Source organism: Schistocerca piceifrons, chromosome 2, assembly GCF_021461385.2.
Source record: "Schistocerca piceifrons isolate TAMUIC-IGC-003096 chromosome 2, iqSchPice1.1, whole genome shotgun sequence".
Taxonomy (NCBI): Eukaryota; Metazoa; Arthropoda; class Insecta; order Orthoptera; family Acrididae; genus Schistocerca; species Schistocerca piceifrons.
In genome coordinates, this window is record NC_060139.1 from 70281905 (window position 1) to 70294684 (window position 12780).

A 12780-nucleotide genomic window follows, 5' to 3' on the forward strand; every position below is an offset into this window, starting at 1 on the left:
AAGGGAAGTGTTCGATCCCAATTTATGGGATCGGGAGCTGCTGTTGAGCTATATAAGTCAAGGGAAGTGCCCGATTCCAGATGATATTGTGTTCAGTGGTATTTGGGGAGTTTTGTGATGTCGGTTTTTTTCGTCTTTTTGCGTGGTTTTGTATGGGGGTGGGTGTCTAAATTTGTTTATATTTAGTTTGTCTCCACCCAAAAACCCCCTACTTCCCGCACTTGTCCCGTTAGTGTCATTAGGCTTTTTGTGGAACGTGTGTGTTTTTCGATGTATTTTCGTCTTCATAATGTGTACGTAACGACTTTATATGTGCCATAATGGAATCGTGGTTTATGGTCGTTTCCGCCATATTTGTGACGTCATGGGTCAAAGCAGACGGGCGGGATCGGACGCTTCCGTATTTCCAGTATCGAGTGCCAGAAAAGAACGGTTACATAATAAATAGAAAAGTAATAAGAATTTAGATTTCATAAATTATGTAAAAAGGTAGAAAATAATATTTAGAAGGGTGGTAAAGGCAGCAAAAGAAATTGCACACAAGAAATTAATTATGAACCTTACAAATAAATCAAAGGCAGTATGGTCAGTCATGGAATCTGAACTTGGTGCGACATCCGGCAGTCCATAAATTTACAAAATTGAGATAGTCAACAAATCCATTTTAAATCCTTCAGAAATATCAGAATATTTCAATGTGTTTTCTGAGTCATTTCATGTCAAATCAACACAGAAAAATACTATTTTCAACTTTACCCTCTTTGATTTTCATAAAATTTGGTGTGTTCATTGCATATGAGAAGAGAATGAAAAATACCAAATTACAGAATTTTAACACAAGTAAGGCAAGAGTAACAGCCACTCAGAGTTCTAAAAAAGGGCAGAAAATTTGAGAAATACTGCTGACAAAAATGGCTATAGCCTCTGTTCTAATAAAGATAGAAAAGTGAACCCGATAATTTTGGAAAGGTCTTGAAACAAGCTTTTCAACGATATGCAATTTTGTCAAATTCAAATAATGTACACAAATAAGGTAAGTGACCTTGACCTCTGACCTTCAATACCTCAAACCCTGTCACATCTGCGACGGATGAAAAGAATGTATTAGCTTCTTCATGTTAGTACAGCAGTGTGTTGCTTTAATGCAAACTAAATTGTATTCAGCCTCCAACATTATGACACAAAGCACTGAAAAAACACATTTATTGTTAAAAAGGTGGTGTTATAAAACAGCACAGTAAGTTAGTACAGTCAACAGGCCTATAGCAAGTCATAGCAGGTCACACACTATCACATGTGACCTTCAATGACACAAAACATGATACAGACATCCCAGGCAAACACATGCATGGGCGGCATGGTAAACAGGTTCAGACTTACAGAAACAAATATGACAAAAGTATCATCTAGACTAACTATGCCTCAATAATGGAAAGCAACATATAACAGAGTCTTTCCCGACATGGTAACTGCTTCATTGGTTCATGGGTGCCATGTTAGATAATGTTGTAGAAGCTGCACAATATTTCAGTGAGACAGCTGCTTGCCATCTTCACGTGCTTACGGACATGTTGTTGCAGTGGCTCAGCAATATATACGCTGACTCACTAGAAAAGCACAGAGCCGAGGGGTGGAGTTATAATGTCATTGTAGGCAAATCATAGAGCACGGTGACATCCAGTGCCCCCTGCTGGAGAAACAAGCCACAGTCTTTGCAGCCGTGATGCAGGAAAAAGCGTGGCCGCAAATCATGACCCTGCACATGTGTGGACTCTAATTCCCTATCTGTGTTGATATGGGTCTATTCGTCAGTGGCCGACGATGCCTTAGTACTACCAATGCTGGTTCCCATGCCTTGCTGAGTTGAAATACCATGTCTCTATTGATCAGGTCGTTACTTATACGTATTCGACTGTTCCTTTAATGTGGAGTCCCAGTACATGGAAGTGGATGAAAAGATCTTTGCCTCTCTGTAGTTCATGCTGCGTCCCATGTCAAGAGTGTCCAGCCACAGCAGAATTTTCTGGTTGACCCAATCTGGTGTGTCACCTATGTTCAGCTCATCTATCCTTGACAACAAGCCTGGCCAATGTATGATTTCCCACACTGGCATTGGATTTTACATATCCTTGGCCTCCTTAGACTTAGGTTGTCTTTAACAGAACCCAGCATAGCCTGCACTGGCGCTGGAAGACACATTTTATTTGGTGTTTCTTGAACAGCCTGCTAATCTTAATGGACATACAACCAACACAGGACAGAAAAACCATCCTCATGGAGTTTTCTGTTTCTTCTGGCTGTTCTTGAGCATTAATGCGTGGAGGTTGAAATGCAATATGGATCCATTTATCAGGGTACCCGTTTTGTACAAACACAGAGCGAAAATAACTAGGCTCTGCTGACAAGCTCCCTGCATCTGAAATAACTCTAGCCCTATGAATGAGAGTCCATAACACACCACCGCATTGAGATGGATGATGGCAGCTCATAGATGCAGGTCAGTGTGAGTTGGTTTACAAAAGACACCGTGTCCCAAGGAACCGTCTACTTTTCTGCAAACCTAGACATATAAGAATGGGAGGTCTCCATGTTTCTCCACTTCCATGGTGAAGTAAATGCTTGGGTGGATGGAGTTAATGTGTTTCAGAAATGCAGGAAGCATTGCTGCTCTGTGGCCAAACTACATATCTCCAGAAATGTTTAGGTTTCAACACCACTGACAGAAGTGCTTTTTCCTCAGTCTTCCACAAAAAGATTAGTCACTATGGCAGACAAAGGGCTACCCATAGCAACACTGTCAGGTTGCTCAAAATATTTTTCATTAAATAAAAAGTAAGTTAAGCTAAGCACATGTGTGAATAGATGTAAGATATCCTCCTCCAACTTAGTTCTTGTAAGGTGTAATGAATCCACCAGAGGTACTCGTTTGAACCAGGAGACCACATCGAAACTCACTAATATGTCAGTTGGTTTGAGATGTAAGGTCTTCAGCCACTGTATAAAATCTGCCTAGTTTCGAATGTGATGTTCACATCTTCCTGCCAAAGGGCTCAGAAGAGAAGCCAGACGTTTTACTATGTACTATATTGGGGCTCATACATTGCTCATGATGGGGTGAAGCGGAACCCTTTCCTTATGGATCTTAGGCAGCCTATACAGTTGTGGTGGAACTGGTGCTTGTACTCTTAAGCTCTTTTTAAAATAATTACAAAAGTGGCTGGATTTGAGGAGCGCAGATGTCTTATATTGTACTGCATCAGTAGGATCCTTCTAGAGACTAGAATACACTGAGTCCTGCAGTGGTGCTGCAAACCTAAGTGTTTCTGGAGATATGTGAATGACATCTTTGTAACTTCCTGGCAGATTAAAACTGTGTGCCCGACCGAGACTCGAACTCGGGACCTTTGCCTTTCGCGGGCAAGTGCTCTACCAACTGAGCTACCAAAGCACGACTCACGCCCGGTACTCACAGCTTTACTTCTGCCAGGACCTCGTCTCCTACCTTCCAAACTTTACAGAAGCTCTCCTGCAGGTTCGCAGGAGAGTGAGAACTCTCATTCTGGAAACATCCCCCAGGCTGTGGCTAAGCCATGTCTCCGCAATATCCTTTCTTTCAGGAGTGCTAGTTCTGCAAGTGCTAGGTCAGCCAAAAAAGTCTGCTGTGGCTTAACACTGTCTTGGTATGGGACACAGCACAAACTACAGAGAGCCAATGATCCTTTCATCCACTTCCACATATTGGGACTCCATCACTAAAGAAGCAATTGAAATACGTATAAGTAACGACCTGATCAACAGAGACACAGGATTTCAACTCGGCAAGGCATGGGAACCAGCGTTGGTAGCACTAAGGCATCAACAGCCACAGACGAACGAATCCGAGTCAACACAGACAGAGAATCGTAGTCCGCACACTTAAACTGGATGCCAATACAGTGTCCATGCATGCAAAGGTCCACAATTCGCAGCCGCACTTTTCCCACGCTGCGAATGCAAAGACTACGGTCCGTTTCTCTCGCAGAGGGCACTGGATGTCCTCATGCTCAATGATTCATCTATAATCACATTATAGCCTCACCTCTTGGTACATGCACTTTTCTAGCTATTCATCATATATATTGGTGAGCCATTGCAGCAGCACATCAGTGAGCACCTGAAGGTGATTAGCAACTGTGTCATTGAAACACTGTGCAGCTTCCACAACACTGTCTGATGCAATGCCCATGAACCAATGAAACAAAATATAACACTTTTTCTGCATCTTTTGGTGAAAGGAAAAACATTAGCCCTTTTGCTGTTCTCACTGTTAGTTGTACAATGGAAATGACACACTGCAATGTTCTTGGAGCACCATTCAAGCAACTGTCTGTGTGTCACTGTATGAGAGTTGTATATGCACTGCTGCAGACTGGCACAGGCAGCAAAACTCTTGATACCAGCAATACCATCACATAGTCCTTTGCCACGTGATGTGGCAAAGAAATGTCACTCTGCAGAAATGTTGAAATCAGCCTGATGAAAAGTTATGTTGGCAAAATTCTTGTGCTTCTTATACAGGGCTGCAGCACCATCCAGAAGTAGTACATGCACTTGGGTGTTCTATGGAAATGGGATCTCATGAAGCTAACCAAGTGAAGATGTAAAAGATGAACACTCACTGTGTCATGTTTAAGGCATTCTGATATTATAACAAAGGAAATGTGATCAACTGCACAGTTTCCTGGATGTCTATAATAAATAACACATGAATGAATGATGGGCTGTGCATTGTTCCAATGAAACCCCTGTACCTCATCGTGCTACAAACACACAATTTTCAGCAAAATCACATATTACAATTTATTCATTGTCATCAAGTGTCTCTTTCAGATGTTGTAGAAATTCCAACTTTTGGGTGGTTATGAAGGAACACAATAGAAGCTTTTGTTATGAAGGAACACATAGAAGTTTTTTTAATTTGTCTTCAAGGTTTTCCAAGAAGTCTTCCACAGACGATACACTTGTCTGGAGAGTTGTTCTACCTGTACATGTCCACAGTTTATATGTTATTTCTTCAATCATATTTTCATCAAGCAACTGTTGCACATGTGTCATGATAGAATGTGTACATGGGTAGTTTTCACTAGTGGACATACAGCATTCTGACAGTGTGGGATTACAAATGCTCCGAGTAAGACAGTGTCTATAGGTGCTAAGTTGACAACTTGTAGTATGTGTCAACTCTTTTAATCTGGAATGTTCCAACATGAGCTTCACATTTTGGTGAATAATGCAAACATACATACTATGGGTATATAGTTCTTGGGTCGCAACTGGCAGAACTTCGATAATTCTATTTCCAGCCCTGGGTGTTCATCTTTGAATGTCTGATATGATTCACGCAGGCTTCCCAACACTAGTTCTTTTTGTTTATGAATCCCTGAACCATTTTCCTTCACAGAAACAAAATCCTTCTTCCTTGTGTGTTAGGTCATTTTTTTGGTTTAGCTTGCGTGTGTGGCATGTTTATAGGCGGCGTATTGTTGTGGTCGGTGGTTCACTCTGGCGGTGTGCCTATGGTTAGAATGTTATGTAGCGTATGGGGATCATTTGCATGGTAGCATTGCACTTGTATGGTATTGGTGGTTTTGTTATATCGACGTTATTGTAGGTTTTTTTTCTGTTCATTGTGTGTGAATTTTGGTAAATCGCTTTGTTTATGTCTTTGGTAGGTATGGATATGACTGACAAGGTCAACAGTTTTTGTTTGTTGGTGATGATGGGGGACAGTGCGTTGTCTCTAATAAAATTTCTTCAGCTATTCGGCCTGTTGGCTGAAGTTGTGAAGTGTTCCAATGTGTCATGAAGAAATGAGACTTGCTAAAGTTCCCAGCGTCTCGGATCAGGGACGGCTATATGTGGAGATGTCGTAAGGATAACAGGTCAAGGGAATTGTTCGATTCCAATATTGATTATCTAGGTGGTTTTTTTTTTTTTTTGTGGTGAAACTTTTGAGACTTATAGCATGGTATCAGTAGTTGCTGTTGACCTATATAGGTCAAGGGAAGTGTTCGATTCCTATTTTGTTGGTTTGGCAGCTGTAGTTTTGGGTTTCATGATTTGTTATCGGTATTTTCTGTTGACATACATAGGTCAAGGGAAGTGTCCGACTCCAATTTTATTGGTTTGTTGTGTTTTTTGAGGTAGTGATGATTGTGGACATGGTTGTAGTTTTGGGTTTCATGATTTGGTATCAGTAGTTTCTGTTGACCCATATAGGTCAAGGAAAGTTTCAATTCCAGTGGATATTGTTTTTAGTTGATTTTAGGAAGGTTGTGGTTGTTTTGTTTTATCATTTTTGTCGTTTGGTTTAGTGACATGTGTTTATTTTTAGTTTGTCCCCACCTAAAAACCCCCAATTTCCTCCGCTTGTCCCATTAGTTTCATTATACTTTTGGAGGAATACGTGTTTGAGGGTTTTTCGATCTATTTTTGTGTTTGTTGTCATGTTTACGTAATGTAGTAAATTAAATACCATTTGTTATAGTATAAAAATTCTTATTGAATGCACATCAAAGCAAGTCATAAAAAATGTGTACTATGCCCAAGCAGAATCGCTACTAAGATATGGTTTAATTTGCTGGAGAAATTCATCACCCAGCAAAAGCTGTTTTATTGCACAAAAAAGAATTATAAGAGCGATGGAAGGCACAGCACCTCGATCTTCACACAAACCCTCATTTAAAAAGCTTCATATTCTTCCATTACCATGCCTATATATTTCAGAAACAATAATGTGTATAAGGAAAATCTTGCAAGATTGCTCCAAAAAACCAAAATATTCATTTATGCAACACAAGGAGTATCATGATTTACGTATGCAGTTTCCACATACAACACTAAAACAAAAAGGACCCTTTCAAGCAGGAAAAAAACTGTATAACAAACTACCTAAAAAAATTAATGACATCATAGTCGCGATATAATCCCCCCCAGTGAACCATGGACCTTGCCGTTGGTGGGGAGGCTTGCGTGCCTCAGCGATACAGATAGCCGTACCGTAGGTGCAACCACAACGGAGGGGTATCTGTTGAGAGGCCAGACAAACGTGTGGTTCCTGAAGAGGGGCAGCAGCCTTTTCAGTAGTTGCAAGGGCAACAGTCTGGATGATTGACTGATCTGGCCTTGTAACAATAACCAAAACGGCCTTGCTGTGCTGGTACTGTGAACGGCTGAAAGCAAGGGGAAACTACAGCCGTAATTTTTCCCGAGGGCATGCAGCTTTACTGTATGATTAAATGATGATGGCGTCCTCTTGGGTAAAATATTCCGGAGGTAAAATAGTCCCCCATTCGGATCTCCGGGCGGGGACTACTCAAGAGGATGTCGTTATCAGGAGAAAGAAAACTGGCGTTCTACGGATCGGAGCGTGGAATGTCAGATCCCTTAATCGGGCAGGTAGGTTAGAAAATTTAAAAAGGGAAATGGATAGGTTGAAGTTAGATATAGTGGGAATTAGTGAAGTTCGGTGGCAGGAGGAACAAGACTTCTGGTCAGGTGACTACAGGGTTATAAACACAAAATCAAATAGGGGTAATGCAGGAGTAGGTTTAATAATGAATAGGAAAATAGGAATGCGGGTAAGCTACTACAAACAGCATAGTGAACGCATTATTGTGGCCAAGATAGACATGAAGCCCACACCTGCTACAGTAGTACAAGTTTATATGCCAACTAGCTCTGCAGATGACGAAGAAATTGAAGAAATGTATGATGAAATAAAAGAAATTATTCAGATTGTGAAGGGAGATGAAAATTTAATAGTCATGGGCGACTGGAATTCAAGTGTAGGAAAAGGGAGAGAAGGAAACATAGTAGGTGAATATGGATTGGGGGACAGAAATGAAAGAGGAAGCCGCCTGGTAGAATTTTGCACAGAGCACAACTTAATCATAACTAACACTTGGTTCAAGAATCATGAAAGAAGGTTGTATACATGGAAGAACCCTGGAGATACTAAAAGGTATCAGATAGATTATATAATGGTAAGACAGAGATTTAGGAACCAGGTTTTAAATTGTAAGACATTTCCAGGGGCAGATGTGGACTCTGACCACAATCTATTGGTTATGAACTGCAGATTGAAACTGAAGAAACTGCAAAAAGGCGGGAATTTAAGGAGATGGGACCTGGATAAACTGAAAGAACCAGAGGTTGTACAGAGTTTCAGGGAGAGCATAAGGGAGCAATTGACAGGAATGGGGGAAAGAAATACAGTAGAAGAAGAATGGGTAGCTCTGAGGGATGAAGTAGTGAAGGCAGCAGAGGATCAAGTAGGTAAAAAGACGAGGGCTAATAGAAATCCTAGGGTAACAGAAGAAATATTGAATTTAATTGATGAAAGGAGAAAATATAAAAATGCAGTAAATGAAGCAGGCAAAAAGGAATACAAACGTCTCAAAAATGAGATCGACAGGAAGTGCAAAATGGCTAAGCAGGGATGGCTAGAGGACAAATGTAAGGATTTAGAGGCTTGTCTCACTAGGGGTAAGATAGATACTGCCTACAGGAAAATTAAAGAGACCTTTGGAGAGAAGAGAACCACTTGTATGAATATCAAGAGCTCAGATGGAAACCCAGTTCTAAGCAAAGAAGGGAAGGCAGAAAGGTGGAAGGAGTATATAGAGGGTTTATACAAGGGCGATGTACTTGAGGACAAGATTATGGAAATGGAAGAGGATGTAGATGAAGATGAAATGGGAGATAAGATACTGCGTGAAGAGTTTGACAGAGCACTGAAAGACCTGAGTCGAAACAAGGCCCCGGGAGTAGACAACATTCCATTAGAACTACTGATGGCCTTGGGAGAGCCAGTCATAACAAAACTCTACCATCTGGTGAGCAAGATGTATGAGACAGGCGAAATACCCACAGACTTCAAGAAGAATATAATAATTCCAATCCCAAAGAAAGCAGGTGTTGACAGATGTGAAAATTACCGAACTATCAGTTTAATAAGTCACAGCTGCAAAATACTAACCCGAATTCTTTACAGACGAATGGAAAAACTGGTAGAAGCGGACCTTGGGGCAGATCAGTTTGGATTCCGTAGAAATGTTGGAACACGTGAGGCAATACTAACCTTACGACTTATCTTAGAAGAAAGATTAAGAAAAGGCAAACCTACGTTTCTAGCATTTGTAGACTTAGAGAAAGCTTTTGACAATGTTGACTGGAATACTCTCTTTCAAATTCTAAAGGTGGCAGGGGTAAAATACAGGGAGCGAAAGGCTATTTACAATTTGTACAGAAACCAGATGGCAGTTATTAGAGTCGAGGGACATGAAAGGGAAGCAGTGGTTGGGAAGGGAGTAAGACAGGGTTGTAGCCTCTCCCCGATGTTGTTCAATCTGTATATTGAGCAAGCAGTAAAAGAAACAAAAGAAAAATTCGGGGTAGGTATTAAAATTCATGGAGAAGAAATAAAAACTTTGAGGTTCGCCAATGACATTGTAATTCTGTCAGAGACAGCAAACGACTTGGAAGAGCAGTTGAATGGAATGGACAGTGTCTTGAAAGGAGGATATAAGATGAACATCAACAAAAGCAAAACAAGGATAATGGAATGTAGTCTAATTAAGTCGGGTGATGCTGAGGGAATTAGATTAGGAAATGAGGCACTTAAAGTAGTAAAGGAGTTTTGTTATTTGGGGAGCAAAATAACTGATGATGGTCGAAGTAGAGAGGATATAAAATGTAGGCTGGCAATGGCAAGGAAAGCGTTTCTGAAGAAGAGAAATTTGTTAACATCCAGTATTGATTTAAGTGTCAGGAAGTCATTTCTGAAAGTATTCGTATGGAGTGTAGCCATGTATGGAAGTGAAACATGGACGATAAATAGTTTGGACAAGAAGAGAATAGAAGCTTTCGAAATGTGGTGCTACAGAAGAATGCCGAAGATTAGATGGGTAGATCACATAACTAATGAGGAGGTATTGAATAGGATTGGGGAGGAGAGGAGTTTGTGGCACAACTTGACCAGAAGAAGGGATCGGTTGGTAGGACATGTTCTGAGGCATCAAGGGATCACCAATTTAGTATTGGAGGGCAGCGTGGAGGGTAAAAATCGTAGAGGGAGACCAAGAGATGAATACACTAAGCAGATTCAGAAGGATGTAGGCTGCAGTAGGTACTGGGAGATGAAAAAGCTTGCACAGGATAGAGTAGCATGGAGAGCTGCATCAAACCAGTCCCAGGACTGAAGACCACAACAACAACAACAACAACAACAACAGTCGCGATATGGGGGTTGTTGTGAATAGTCGTTTCCGTCACATTGGTGACGTCATTGGCCAAAGCAGAAGGGTGGAATCGAACGTTTCCTTTAACCCAAACAGTTGAGTTGACGTCTTGGACAAAGAAGAAAAAATTTAATTTCCTATTAATCACAAAAACAGTGTGTTAAATACAGTGTGCCGCAAGGTTCCGTACTGGGACCAATCTTGGTCTTGCTGTTTGTAAATGGCTTCGAAGCATCCAGCTCTAATTATAAGTACATTAAATATGCTGATGATACATATATTCTTATCAAAGGAAAGACCCCAGAAGAGCTCCAAAATGAAATAAAAAAGAGCACTTCACATGTGTCAGAATAGTTTGCAATGAATAACTTAATAATAAACACACATAAAACAAAATGCATCTACACACAGTGCAGAATAAACAGCCTTTATCTGCAACCATAGAAGTGTTAGACAAAAGACGAAATTGTAAATAAACACCAAATTTCTGGGAGTTTGGATCCAAGATGATCTAAGATGGCAGAAACACACACAACACCTATGTAGTAAATTATATACCATTTGTTTTAGTATAAAAATTCTTGCTGGATGCACATCAAAGCAAGCCATAAAAAATGTGTACTATGCCCAAGCAGAATCGCTACTAAGATATGGTTTAATTTGCTGGAGAAATTTATCACCCAGCAAAAGCTGTTTTATTGCGCAAAAAAGAATTATAAGAGCGATGGAAGGCACAGCACCTCGATCTTCACGCAAACCCTCATTTAAAAAGCTTCATATTCTTCCATTACCATGCCTAAATATATCAGAAACAATAATGTGTATAAGGAAAATCTTATATGAAGATAGCAAAATTGCTCCAAAAAAGCAAAATATTCATTTATACAACACAAGGAGTATCATGATTTACATATGCAGTTTCCACATACAACACTAAAACAAAAAGGACTCTTTCAAGCAGGAAAAAAACTGTATAACAAACTACCTAAAAAAATTAAGGCAATAAGTGGCATGCATAAATTCAAAACTGCAGTGAGTGACTACTTGCTACAGAATTGGTACTATAGCGTTGATGAATATTTATCTGCAATGTAAATATGCAAAAAATTTAAATAGTTTATACAGTTAAGGTCAAAATAAGAAATGTGTAGGTCTACATGTAGATTTATCTGCGTATTATATGTGGTCTATTACATATTGTATCTAATAATCAAGGCCGAAAGCAAGAAATGTGTATGTGTAAAATTTATTTGTGTATTTGTGAAATGTTATTCCCATATGTTACACTTACATTGCTGTATACTGGAAACCATACAACAGTTTTCTGTTAAACTTCATTGCAACTATTTAACTTGTCCTTATGACATTATGCACCCCTGTACAATGTATGATTCAAAGGACCAATAAATATACAATACAATAACTATATTCCATGAATACCACAGAGAGTGGATTCTGGGATGTGGAAAGAAGTCAGGTAGGGCCTTGTATGTTTAACTTAATAGCAATGCAGTGAAATATAATTAAACTGCATTAAAAAGATAATTATGATGCTAAATTATGTTTTCTATGACATCACTTTATTAAAATCAGTTATGTTATTTACTGTGCCTATTGACAGAGAGGCAATTCATTACCGGTATAAATGTATGTCTTTTATGAAAACCTATTAAAATGTCAGTGTATTGCTTTCCTGTACAATTCTGGTGGGAAAATTAGAAACAGAACTCGGATGATATGCGTTCAACGACAATTCCAAATCATTTCTTTTATCTGAATGTTTCATAAAATTAATGTCAAAAGCTCCAAGGACTTTAATTTCCTTTCTTTTATCCGTAACAGCTTTGGGTAATATTATACCTTAAACCAAAACATGTTAATATAAAAGTTTCGTCCTACACACAAATCATGAAAACATTACCTTCGTCGCTGAATTCATTTTAAATATGAGCAACAACACAGAACAGAGTCTACACTTCACACCACAAGTTATTACTATTCTTCAGTGCTGTCATAAAATGGCCCGTTTAATGCCCTAAAATGCAGTTCCAAATCATATAATACCTCACGTGTTTAATCGCACACGAGAAAATCACATCGTAATAAATAACAACATCGGCAACATATACTTCGTCCAAAGATGCAATAGGTAAACAAAACGACGTCTGGTAGGAGACGCTAGATTCACCACCACTCTGTGACGTCACTATGACGTACCCATGCGCAGTATCGACCGTCGGCGACGTCTATGACTTTCGTGGTTGTATAGGGTAGAGCCACAGTCTAACGTAACTGTTTTATTTTTTATTGACTTCTAGCCCACAAACTCTTTAGTCATCACAAATAAATGTACTGACACACATAACAAAGTAACTTCTTCTTCGTCATACATACTGTTTAGGGCATACAGTCTAACAGTCGCGTTACTGCCGTGCAGCCCGGTGACTAGCCCGAGTTTTAATGTTCTCGTAAAGATAAGTCATTTTAGATTATAAAACAT

General features: G+C 39.6%; 1 protein-coding gene across 1 annotated transcript in view; it reads right to left on the reverse strand.

Annotated features, from left to right (window-relative positions):
* The window catches only part of LOC124776782 (chromatin complexes subunit BAP18), a 52944-nt gene extending 40470 nt beyond the window's left edge, over nucleotides 1–12474 (reverse strand). The window contains exon 1 of the mRNA XM_047251920.1: nucleotides 12202–12474. Coding sequence (XP_047107876.1) covers nucleotides 12202–12219 — 18 coding nt within the window. The 5' untranslated portion in view covers nucleotides 12220–12474. The remainder of the gene's footprint in view (nucleotides 1–12201) is intronic.
* Nucleotides 12475–12780: the final 306 nt, after the last annotated feature.